Source organism: Triticum dicoccoides, chromosome 2A (genome assembly GCF_002162155.2).
Source record: "Triticum dicoccoides isolate Atlit2015 ecotype Zavitan chromosome 2A, WEW_v2.0, whole genome shotgun sequence".
Classification (NCBI taxonomy): Eukaryota; Viridiplantae; Streptophyta; class Magnoliopsida; order Poales; family Poaceae; genus Triticum; species Triticum dicoccoides.
The window spans coordinates 674,075,656-674,088,594 of record NC_041382.1 but is presented as its reverse complement, the minus strand read 5'-3'; the positions used below and the strand labels follow the sequence as shown (position 1 = coordinate 674,088,594).

The 12,939-nt window shown below is 44.8% G+C and overlaps 1 protein-coding gene across 1 annotated transcript; it reads right to left on the bottom strand.

The window, feature by feature from the left end:
• Positions 1 to 8,686: 8,686 nt before the first annotated feature.
• LOC119351835 lies at positions 8,687 to 9,632 on the bottom strand. Its single transcript, XM_037618627.1, has 2 exons — positions 9,411 to 9,632; positions 8,687 to 9,223 (listed from the first exon to the last, which is right to left on the bottom strand). The coding sequence occupies exons 1-2, from the start codon at positions 9,620 to 9,622 to the stop codon at positions 8,953 to 8,955; spliced, it is 483 nt and encodes a 160-aa protein (XP_037474524.1). The 5' UTR covers positions 9,623 to 9,632; the 3' UTR covers positions 8,687 to 8,952.
• Between the last annotated feature and the right edge of the window lie 3,307 nt (positions 9,633 to 12,939).

Here is a 12,939-nt window from a genome sequence, read left to right as displayed (position 1 = left end):
GTCGTAGTACATCTTTAGTGGTTTGTGAATACAATCTACCACTTTCAAGTCGGGTACAAATTTCTTTAGCCATATCGCCTGCCCGGTGGCTTCGAAGCATGTTATGAATTCTGCATACATCGTGGATGATGCAACTATCGACTGTTTGGAGCTTTTCCACGAAATAGCTCCCCCGGCGAGAGTAAAGACGTATCCTGACGTGGATTTTCTATCATCTCTGTCCCCCGCAAAATCTGCGTCTGAATACCCTTTTATCTCTAGGGAATCACTTCTCATGTATATTACCACGTAGTCCTTCGTGCCTTGCGCATAACACAATGCTTTCTTTACCATCTTCCAGTGCTCCATGCCTGGATTTTCTTGATATCTACCGAGTACCCCGGTGATAAAAGCTAAGTTAGGGCGAGTGCACACTTGTGCATACTGTAAGCTGTCAACTGCCGAAGCATATGGTACTGCTTTCATTTGATCGATCTCATACTGGTTCTTGGGACATTGGAATTTTCCAAAACTATCGCCCTTGACTATAGGAGCAGGTGTGGCATTACTCGCATGCATATTATACTTTTTAAGAACCTTTTCTAAATATGCTTTCTGCGATAGTCGTAAGACTCCATTGTTCCTATCTCGGTGAATTTCTATGCCCAAAACATATGATGCTTCACCAAGATCTGTTATGTCAAAATTTGAGGATAAGTATTTCTTTGTTTCGTGTAGTAGACTATCATCACTGCTAGCAAGCATGATATCATCCACATACAAGATTAGGAAAATATATTTCCCATTTTTAAACTTTGCATAAATGCAATTATCCTCAATGTTTTCTTTAAATCCAAAACTTTTAATTGTTTGATTAAACTTTAGATACCAATGTTGAGAGGCTTGTCTTAATCCATAAATGGATTTCTTCAGGCGGCATCCCATATTTTCCTTGCCTTTCATGATAAAACCCTTAGGCTGTTTCATGTAGACATTTTCTTTTAAATCACCATTCAGAAATGTCGTCTTAACATCCATTTGATGTAACTCTAAATCAAAATGAGCAACTAATGCCATTATGATTCTGAAGGAATCTTTACATGAGACGGGAGAAAATGTCTCATTGTAATCTATCCCTTCTCTTTGTGTAAATCCTTTTGCCACGAGTCGTGCTTTATACTTTTCTATATTCCCTTTAGAGTCATACTTAATTTTATAGACCCATTTACAGCCTACTGTTTTGGCTCCTTTAGGAATTTCCTCTAAGTCCCAAACATCTTTGGAACTCATCGATTTCGTCTCGTCTTCCATTGCCTTCATCCACTTCGATGAATGAGAGCTTCTCATGGCTTCTTCATATAAGGTGGGATCTTTTTCCATATGAACCATTTCTGTGTTATAAACTTTAAAGTCAGTAGAAATAGCTGACTTTCTTGGTCTTGTAGACCTTCTAAGGGCCTCAGTTTCTGGCACATTCCATGCCTCAACTTTTGGCACTTCTTCTAAAATTTTCTATTGCACCTCCCTTTCATGCTCAACAACGGGTTCAGTCGGCTCCTGACGGACAGGTTCCGGGTCTGCTCCCACAGTTGTCATGGGTGGAGTTGCAACTGGTAGTGAGAAAAATGGCTCCTGAATCATCGGATTAGGTGCATGCACCCTCTTCTCCTCAAGATCAATTTTCTGAGCTACCAAGCTCCCCCTCATCATTTCGTCCTCAAAGAAGACTACATGTCTCGTTTCTACAAACTTTGTATATCTGTCTGGGCAGTAGAAACAAAAACATTTTGATCTGTCTGGATAGCCAATGAAGTGGCAACTTACTGTTTTGGGATCTAACTTTGCAATGTTTGGATTAAACATACCATGAAGTGATGTAGGGAGGGCACCCTTCCTGTCCATAGCTCGTATGGTGTTTTGGGCACCGACTTGCTTGGTACTCTATTGAGAATGGGAATGGCGGTTTTAAGCGCCTCCATCCATAATCCCAATGGCAAGTTGGAATAACTCATCATGCTGCGCACCATATTCATAAGTGTACGATTGCGCCTTTCAGCTACTCCATTTTGCTGAGGTTCACCCGGCATTGAATACTGGGCAACTACGCCAGTCTCCTGTAAGAACTTTGCAAAAGGTCCAGGGACTTGGCCATATGGAGTGTGCCGACCGTAGTAATCTCCCCCACGGTCGGACCTTACTATCTTTATTCTTTTATCATGCTGATTTTCAACTTCGCTTTGAATATTTTAAATTTATCCAACGCTTCAAATCTTTCTTTGATTGAATAAATATAACCATAGCGAGAGTAATCATCTGTGAATGTTATGAACGAGTCATATCCATCCACACTTTTCACCGGAAATGGTCCACAAATGTCAGTTGGATGATTTCTAGTGTGCTTGTGCTATGGATTGCACCTTTTTGATTTGTTTTATATACTTTCCTTTAATGCAATCTACACATTGTTCTAAGTCTGAGAATTCTAACTGTGGAAGAATTTCACTTTTGACTAATCTTTCTATTCTCCCCTTCGAAATATGGCCCAAGCGACAATGCCATAATTTCAATGAGTCGAATGTTCTCTTTCTTTTCTTTTGTTCTTTATTCGACGTGGAAACATGTTCATTCATATTGCATACAGAATGCACTTTTTCACGAAGTGATAACAAATAAAGCTCATCATGTAGTAAAGCATTACCCACATAAGCATTATTATACCATATGGCACACTTGCCATGTCCAAAATAACACTCATAATTTTCTTTGTCCAAACATGAAACACTAATTAAGTTTCTAGTACATGAAGGAACATAAAGAACATCTCTAAGTAGAAGCTTGAATCCATCAGCTAACTCCAAGGAGATGTCGCCGACAGCTTCAACATGAACAGTTGCCCCTGAGTCAATCCACCAAGTAGATTTTGAAAACTGTGTGTACAAGGATTCATTAACTAAGGAAACAATGTTCTTACCTTGCTTTTCCATTAAGGACTTTAGCCAAACAGGGCAGTCTTTCTTGTAATGCCCGGTCTGCTTACAGTGGAGGCAATAGTCTTTGTCCACTGGGAAAGACTGTTGCTGACGCTGATGCTGATAGGGAGCTTTTCCTTGTGGCTTTGAAGGAGAACTTTTGTTGTTTTGATTGTAGTTCTTTTTCTTGTGATCCTTCACATAGTTGAGTGTACCACCATGTGAGGCTTTTAGTCTGTCCTCTTCTTGGACATACATTGCAATTGTCTTTTCAATGTCCCATGTTCTAGGTGACATATTGTAGTTCACAACAAAAGTTTCAAACTCCTTTGGCAGTGAAGCCATGACCAGGTGGACCAGGAGCTTTGGTTTGATCTCCAGATCCTCATCCATGGGCTTTAACTTTGCTGCCATATTGCTCATCCTGAGGATGTGCTCTCTTATTCCACCACCAGTGTATTGTTCTGTCACCAGTTGTTTTAACACCTGGGTGGCATATATCTTTGAAGAGCCAGTGAACTGGCTCTTTATCTTTGTCAGCAACTCCCCTGCGGAAGTGCACTCTACAATGGAGCCCACAATGGTGCTCTCAATTGTATTTTTTATAAAGGCCATGCATTTTTTATTTGCATTGACCCACTTTTGGTTATCTATGATGTAGGACATCTCCAAAGGAGCATAATCCCCCCTCTTTTTAGCCCATGCAGCATCATCATCAGTAGTCTCTCTTACTGGCTCTGTAGGTCTGACCAGCTATGGTTCATCCAGAACCCAGTCCAGATCAGCACAAACAAATGCCAGTTGAAATTCTTCCTCCACTCAGTGTGGTTGTCACCTCTGAGTGTCGGAACTTCTTTTAGGCAACTCATCAAGTGAAAGCCTCCTGAAATCACAATTTAAGTGACATCAATATAACAATCATATGCATTAATCTAACATTGCTCAAATTAAACATATAATTGTCTATGCAATTAAATCTATATTACTGTTGGGCAAAATATTAGAAATAAATGCACCTTTAAATTTCAATAATAAAACATGATCATGTTATTAAACAACGTTGGTCATAAAAAATAACATAATCATATTCATTTTAATAATCACTTTAACATGCTCTTAAAAAACTTAATACTATATAAACTTTTATTTTCTGTGTAAAAGAGCATTAATTATTTACGCAGCGGAAAAATATTCATGAACTTTTAATTCTTTACAGAAACTTTTCCTTAAAAAATTTATGAACTTTATTATTTTCTTTATAAAAATTCATGAACATTTCTTTTTCTAAAAATTATCTATTTTCATTTTTAGAACTTTTCTATTTACTTTTCTATTTTCTATACAAAATTTTCGCATAGAAAAACTATTTAAAAATTTGCCCAGAAAATCTGGACAAATAAACAAAAAAACTAAAAGAACTGCAGTTGGCCCGCGGCCTGCTCGCACTCGCTCTGTGCGTAAGCGCGTCGCGCCTGGCCGAGAACGGCCCGGCCCAGTGCCCGCCAGCGGCTGCAGCCCAAGCGCAGCAAGCCGGCCTGGAGTTACTTTCGGCCCAGCGGCCCACTGTGGGGCTAGGGTTTCGGTCGCAGCCGTCCGATGCGAGCCAACGGCCAGCAGCGGATCTAGCCTGAACAAAAACTCCACATCTTGTCGCTCACGTCGAACCCTAGTTCATTCCGTCCCCACACGCGCCGCTCTCTTTGGCTCCTTCGTCGGGAGCCACTGCGGCCACCGGCTGCGGGCAGTCCGGCCGCCGGCGATGGGGTCGAAGACCACCGCACCGCGCGCGCCTACTCTCCCTTCCCTCCCTTCTTCTTTTTGTTCCTCTCCTGTCGGGGAAAAAGGGGCAGCGCCCTGGTCGGCTAGTCCGGCCGCTGGCGACGGCGGCGAGGGCCACTGCTCCGTTCCGCGTTGTGCTCTCCTTTTCCCTTTCTCATTCTTTCCCCCATCCACCACCGCCTCCTCTCTGTGTCACCGAGGACGAAGACGTCGTGAAGCAGTGGTGCCTCCTCTGCCCCCCTTGCTGGTGTGCGCGAGCTCCCGATGTAGAGTGCGCCGCCGTCAAGCGGTGCGGTGGTGGTGCCTTTTGCCCCCTTGGGAGGCTGTGTTCTTCCCCGCACCTCGGCTTGCCGATGCGTGTGGGGATCGAGAGGAATGGCGCGGCTGAAGTGGCGGCGCACTTTGCCGGCGAGGCCCGAGGCCCTCTGCCGGTGAACTTTCCTTTGCCCTCTGATTAGGGTTCCTGGGGAGGGGATCTCCTTTTCTGTTCCCTTTTTTTCTTTTTCTTTTTTTCTTCTTCTCTGTACCAAAATCACCTAGCCCGATCTGGCTCTGAAACCATTGATAGGCCTTATATCGGAGTAGCCTAGTAGATCCGGGGAACCTACCTTCTTTGGGTACGGATGAGCTCGATCCAGCGCCGGCCATGGTGGTGTGGTGACGGCGGCGATGTGGACAGAGATGGCGGCGGTGTTGTGCTTTCCGTGAGCGCCGCGCTAACCCTAGATCGGAAGGGAGTGTCAGTGAGGATTGTGGCAGCGATTAACCTCGTGAAACATGCCTCGCCCCCCACCTCTGTTTATGTAGGGCGGGTCACAGGGGCCCACCAACCATGATTTGGTTGGGCGCCCCCGAGGGCGCGAGTCAAGGACCCGTCGAGCCGTTGGGCTCGATCGGGAGGAGATCAACCTAACATGGAGTGCCATGGTAGATAGCATGGCGCCACGTCCCAGGGCGTCGTGCTCTCTTGCATGGTGCCGCAGCCCCAGGCGTCATGCTATCTACCATGGCATCCCAGCAACAGATGTCATGCAAATGGACCATTTTGTGAACTTGTTTTAAAGGTTCATTTTGTGTTAAAGTTTCAAAAAAGGGCCAGATTTGTCAATTTTCACGACGTATGGGGGCACGGGGCTTAGTGGGCTTCACCTTAATTTTGGCCTCTTTCCTTTGTGGCTATTCTTGACTTTATATTTGACACTTTCTTTCATGTGTCTCATTCTTCGTCTTTGAGTGTCGTGGTTTGTACAATGTGCGGAATTGAGCATCCTCTGATGGATAACCCATGTTTTGTCTCTTAAACATATTTACTTTATCTTTCTTTGCAGGAAGACATATTAACTTATCTAAAATTACCTTGAATTTTTTATCTAAAATGAAGATATATGTATGGGATGTTATACATGGCAGACTGCCAACATATCAATCTTGTAACAAATAATCTGATGATGATACACACATACTTTCTCTGTAAACTAATGTAGGACGCCTAGAATGGGTAATTTTTCTGAGGTCCAGAACATGCAGGAGACAGACGGGCGCCTTGAGAACATACGCTAAACGCTGGGGAAGAAAGGTAAAGGACGTGAAGTAAAATGCGGATATACCCATTCTAGAAAAGAATCCGGATATACTGGAGCTGGAGCTACCTAGCTGCGTCCGTTCACGGTATTTAAATCCAGCTGGAGGTACGTAGTACTAGTACTCTACAACTACTCCAATGCTCCAGGCAAAGCAACAAGACAGAATACACCTTCCACCAGATCGAAGGTAGCTAGAGCCGTACACTGCATTGCTGTAATAGCTGTACGGCGCTAGCTTTTCAGAAAGTGGCCCCGTCTCAAAACCCAGAGCTAAGTCCCAGGTTGACGATGACTCGAGGTCTTTCTTATCCACACGAAGATTAGACACATGAGAGTACGATCTTGCAGTCATGCTTATCAACAAGCTACTAATCGATATACTTTCCCTGCTAAAAAAGGCCACATATGACATATGGGTGTATCTCGGTTGACCTGCTCTATACTGTATACAGCTTAACTAATAGTGTATCAAATTGACCAAGCAGGTTAACTGTCTCCTACTATCTTTGCCGTAAATTACTGACGGAATAGAATTACTCAGGTAAATGCAACTACCTAGTGAGTGTGCCATTCTCGGCTGAAAGTTCAGCAGCACCAACTACTCCATCAATACTCACAGTCCCTGTCACTGGTCACGTGTCAGCTGAAAGCAAATAATGCGAGTACTCAAATAATGCACCTAGCTGCGCTAAGCTTACCTATACATAGGCTACGTGCATGGCAGGTGCAGGACAGCAAAACATCAACAAAAAAATACGGGAACATCAACCCCGGAACGCTAGCTGCAAGGAAATACAGTATCTCGAATGGTCACACATTAAATGAGCATGCATGCATGCATGTGATCGTGCCACCTTTGTTGTCAAGGACACACCTCACCTCCATCTCCATGCATGCATAGCTCTCTCTCTCTCTCTCCATGGGAGTGGAGTACTGCCTCTATAGGCTAGCAGAGCAGGAGCTAGTAGTAGAAACTAGTAGAACATGCAGTCGATTCAATTCTCTTCAATGCAATACCTTTTCAGTGTTCCACAGCTTATCTGCTCAAACTGATCACAGGCTACATATAGAGGCCTCCTATATAGGATTATATGTGTAGTGCACCATCAAGAAATATCTAGCGGCACGAATAGTATGGAAGCATATCACGGCCAGCTTAATACTTGTGTGCAACTGTGTAATGTGCATGCTGATCGACTACTAAGTAGGATCTGAGTGGTATGCTGAATGTAGTAAGTGGTTAGCTGGATGCGTGCTACAATGGCTTATAGGTTATAGCTGTCGCAAGAAAGCTAGCTTAAGGCCCACGAAAGAAGACGAGTGGAAAGAAACCTAGCTAGCTAGCTAGCTAGCTAGCTAGCTAGGTGGCCACAATGCAATGTCCGGTCTTTCTTGCTACATGACACCTAAAAAGAACCAGGTTCACACATGCACGGTAGGGTCGGCAGCATTGGTACCGTGGGCCGGCGAGCACAGCTGTACGTGTGTGCTCGTCTACGTAGTGCGCACTATTAATTCCCGGTCTTAACAGCTGAGGCCGGCTTAACTGGAAAAAGAATCACCTTTTCCTGAAGATGGGCCATGCCATATATAGGTACGTTTAGTTTTACTGTGTGAAGAGATCTGAATCTTATACGCGTACCATCGAATCGATCGACGTGGACAGGGCATCACGAGCAAATCGAACAAGATTAGTACGTATAAAAGGAGGAGAAGACTGAGAGTGGCATAGAAACCTGTCAGCCACTGCATATCTCTATCTCTTTTAACTTATTATCAGGTGTAGATTTGGAGGCTAATTAACGACCGAGCTAGCTAGGCAGCCATGCACGCAGAGGCGCGGGATAATTAACCTAGCAGCGCATGCAAGTGGAGGGGAGCACGCATGGGTTTGTCGGCCACTTCCACCGGCCGGTCCTGCCCGGTACGACTCGTTGACTGCTACATGCATCGACCCTGGCCGTGGCTGGCCGGCCGGCTCGATCGCCTTGGCAGCATGCAGCGTGCTACCTAGCTCCGGCCTCCGGCCGGCCTCTCCCACGGCCTTGGGTTCGGGAAATCACTGGTACATGCGTGTACGGCCGGGAACAGCAGCTAGTGCATGCATGCATGCATGCACGCACCATGCGTGCTAGTACCTAGACTCCTAGAGATGCAAGGTATTGGGACTATGGCATCCTTAATTCCCCATATATACGCAACGTACGGCGACTTCGTTGTCATTACCACTCGATTCATGCACGATGCACGAGTGTTTGAAGAACAGAGTTGAGAAGAGGACAGCAAAGTAATCACGTAACATGCGGTAGAGAAAACCAATTAGGAGTATGTAAGCATGCATCCAATGTGAACAAACGAAAGATTACCGGCACAAGAGAACAAGAGAGTACGTGCTAGATAAACTGTGGCCACACAAACAGCATAAGATAAGGTTTGCCAAGCCAGAGTACTTACTATAAGCGAGCAGATGCTTACTCCTAAGTAACACATAAGCAAACAAACATATACAATACTCATATATGCACATCGATCAAACTAATATAACTACCGACCTTGGCTACAAGCTAACTCCTCATAACTAGCTGGTCTTACTTATCGGTCATGCTCGATCAGGCCTGCAAGATGGCGCCTAAAACTAGTTTCTAACACAGGACGTCCTTGAGCAGCTTGTACCTGCGGCCTCCCACCTTGGTCGACCCTCGCCGCCCGCTCTCCTGGTCGCCGCCGGTTGCCGCCTTGTCGATCCTGCCGGAGTAGCCCGTCGTGGCCGAATCCTGGCAGACGGAGGCCTGCTGCTTCCCGGATGTAGACGCGCTCCTCCTGGCCTTCCCGGAGACGTCGCCGAGGCACCAGTCGCACATGTCGGCCCCGGCTGAGGCCGGTGCCCCGTCGCCGTAGTAGTTCGTGCAATAGCTGCATGCAAGCACCGCATATATGAGAAAGATGTACTACTACTACTGCAAGATTAGCTAGAAAACATACATATACTAGCTAGTGTTTGTTCCCTCATCCATGAGAGTTCCTCATCCATTCATATCAAGAAGGGGCGGAGGAAGAAGAAGAGATGGACGGATGGTGTGGGCAGTGGAGGAATACTTACGAGTGCTGGAAGCGGTAGCGGCAGCGCGCGCACCGGAAGAGCTTGTCGGGGAAGCCGATGTCCCCGCACATGGAGCAGACGGTGGCGGCGCCGCCGTCCATGGGGAGATGAGATGTGGAGGTAGCACAAGAGCGAGGCAAGATCAGGAAGGAATGTCTACCAGGGACAGAAGATGGGCTGGGTGGGAGGCGGGAGGGGAGAGGGGTGGACATGTAGGGGTGAGGGCTGAAGAGGGCCCGAGGCGTATTAAATACGAGAGAGAAAGGTGGAGAGGCGGAGGAAGGGGGGCGCACACGACAACCTTAACCCGGCGACCAGACAGTACACATCCATCTCAAACAACGCACGGCAGCACATATAAAAGAAATCTTATTGCACGGTGAATTGGCTAGATAGATCTACCCGAGTCGGTGCATGCATGCATATGCGGGCACCAGTGCTTGCCACCGCTCCAGGATCGAGATTCAAGACGCCGAGAAAAACTTCTAGCCAAATCCAGTTGCAAAGAAACGGATGCTGGGTGCGCTGAAGCTACACATGAATGTCTCCGGGTCGACGTCCTTCCAGTTTTACTACTAGTAGGCGCGAAAAGCGGCAAGAAACTGCCGAACGATTGATTGGCATGTGAAATGAAACGTACAATTACTAGTGGACACTGCGTGTACTCTGATTGCCTAAGCTGCCAGCTAGTCCGTGTTGTTGTATAGATGAACCGTGCACGTACGCATTTTAGGTGTCCTTTCCCCCCAAATAAGTCGGTTCTATGGTGACGCTTTCACGAAAGTCCCAACTGGATTTCGACCGAAACAAATTTAGCTAGCTTATTTGCTACTAGCTCCTACTTGCTTGCGAAGCAAGGTTCGGTTGGATGGGTAGGAGGTCATTGCTATCTTAGCTCATCAGGGTTCAACTCCTAGACGCTCGTGCTCGCATTTATTAGATTTATTTCAGGCATTCAGGTGACGTGCATTCAGTGGGAAGAGACCTTCCGTCGACTACGGTCTACGAAGGTGTCTGTGTCGACTCACTCTCTCGGAGGTCCTCACGAGGATAGGGTGTACGTGTGTGCGTTTATAAATGTGAGTGTATATATGAGTGTATGTGTCTGTGTCAAAAAATAGCTCTGCATGTTTTTTTTTGGATAAAGAGAACTTTCTCTTCGATTTCTGTTAGAAGAAACCACAATGCCTTACATCTACCGGGACCAACATAAAGCAAAGAAGATTGACGATGTATGATCTACGTGGGCAGCATGAGCTAGCCTCACCTGCCCGCACAGATCACAAAAAGGGTATTAACTAGCATGCCGATAAGACTAGTCACAATGGGAAGTAACTTAGACTAATAATATCATATTTTACTAGGCTATGTTACTATCCTCACAGTGGGTAGTAACATATGTGTGTTGACATGTTATGGTTCATTTATTATCCTATAGACTCATATCATCTTGGTATGTGTGATGTTATAGTAACTAGCTAAGTTACCATCATCACTCTCTTATCATTAAATATGTGCCACATAAGTAAAATTATTTTAAAAAATGTGATGTTACTAATGATGTTACTTCCACTATGGCCAGTCTAACCCACAAGGTAACCAGACTCCAGGCTCCATCACCCTAGGAGTCCACAATCCGGATCCCCGGGATATGGATTAACGGACAGCAGTTCAAAACAAGCAACTAAACAAAAAGTGCAGAGAGATAATAAGATAAACAGCCGATGACATCTTAAAAGGTTCAGCCTGGAAGACGGACTCACTCTTCATCCAGCAGTAATCATGTTGATCATCCTCCAGCCAAGTGTATCTTGTAAGACCTCTCCAGCGATCTTCACAACTTTTCTTATTCCGCACATAATAACATGATAACCTTGTTGCTATAAAAAAACCATTTCTTAATTTTCAAATTGTCCAAAATATAGCAGAAATCCCAGCAACTACAAAGTTCTTTTCATTCTTATTGAAATCACATTAAACATAGCATCACTAGTAGAAAAAGGGTCAAATGTGCGACACATTAGTCCCGGTTTGTAACAGAACCGGCACTAATGTGTCCATTAGTGCCGGTTCCAATGGCTAGGCGGGAGGAGCTCTTTAGTACCGGTTCGTGGCGAACCTTTAGCACCGGTTCGTGCCATGAACCGGTACTAATGAGAGTGGTGGCAGGATGTTGTCAGAGTGGGGCCCCTCCAGCACCTTTAGTACCAGTTCGTGCCACGAACCGGTACTAAAGGTCGTCCTATATAAACCCTTCGTCCACCAGCACTCTGTTCTTCCCCCTTTCCCCTCTCCCTCTCCTCTGTTCTTCCCTTCTTCCTTTCGAGTTCATCACAAAATTTGCCTCAAATTTGTCAAGATTTGCAGGCCCCCATCCATTCGAATGATCACAAAGGTTAGCAACTTTGTCCTTTCATTTCTCATTGCTAGATTAGCTCCTGCATTGGTTTATATAGTGATTAATTGTGGGTTTTAGTAATTTGGGAGGAATTATATGTGGTAGTATCTGATTTATATGCAAATTGAGGTCAAAATAACACTTAGTTTGCATATGTAGGTGTGGTTTACTTAGTGCGTTCTAAATCTCCGTCGTAACCACCGTTGATCGCCCGCACCGTCCCGTCGTCGGCACCACCTTGTGGTGAGCCTCTTGTTTATGAAATTTTATATAAAAAATTGATGTTTGTGTGATTTGGATATATAGTTACTCGTATAATTATCTTACCCGTACGTTGTTTGTTATACATAGTGCCATGGTTTTGATATCCGTCCCCGTCGGCCCTCGCCCTTGTTATGATTCGGATGTGGTATATTCTCTTTTAAAACTATTTGTTGCATTTCGTGTTTATGATAAATTATGCCCATCAGGCTGACATAGATATTTGTATGTAGGAGGTAGTTGAATCGGAAATTCCAACCGACCATATTGTCGAGAGGTTAAATTTAGTTGAAAGAGAAAACGAGGATTTGAAAGAAAAATTGAAAAGAATTGAGGGGGAGAAGATGGAATTGGAGTTGCATGTTGCCGATGTCGTCGATGATCACAAGATTAAGATGGAGAAAATGTGCTTGAAGATTAGAAAGATTAGAAAATGTGCCATTCATAGTGAGGCTTGGTATCATTATGCTGTTGGATCAATTGTTACCTTAGTTGCAATCTTGATCGCATTTGTTGTTGCATTTAAATTCTTTAGTTAGAGAGTTATTTGTTTGTTGCATTTAAGTATTGTATGAACTTTATGTATTGTATTAATTTAGTGTTTTCGGTGCTGTGTATTGAAGATGAGCCGGCAATGGATGTACGATGACTGATGCTCTCCCGAGTTCATTAATGGCGTGCATACTTTTCTTCTTGCGGCTGAGGCAAACAAGCGGGCGGATGGTTTTATGCCTTGTTCATGTGCTGGCTGTAAGAATGGTCACAATTACTCTACGTCAAGAATCATTCACGTCCACCTGTTTGAGTCCGGTTTCATGCCTCACTATAATGTTTGGACCAAGCATGGAGAAAGAAGGGTTATGATGGAAG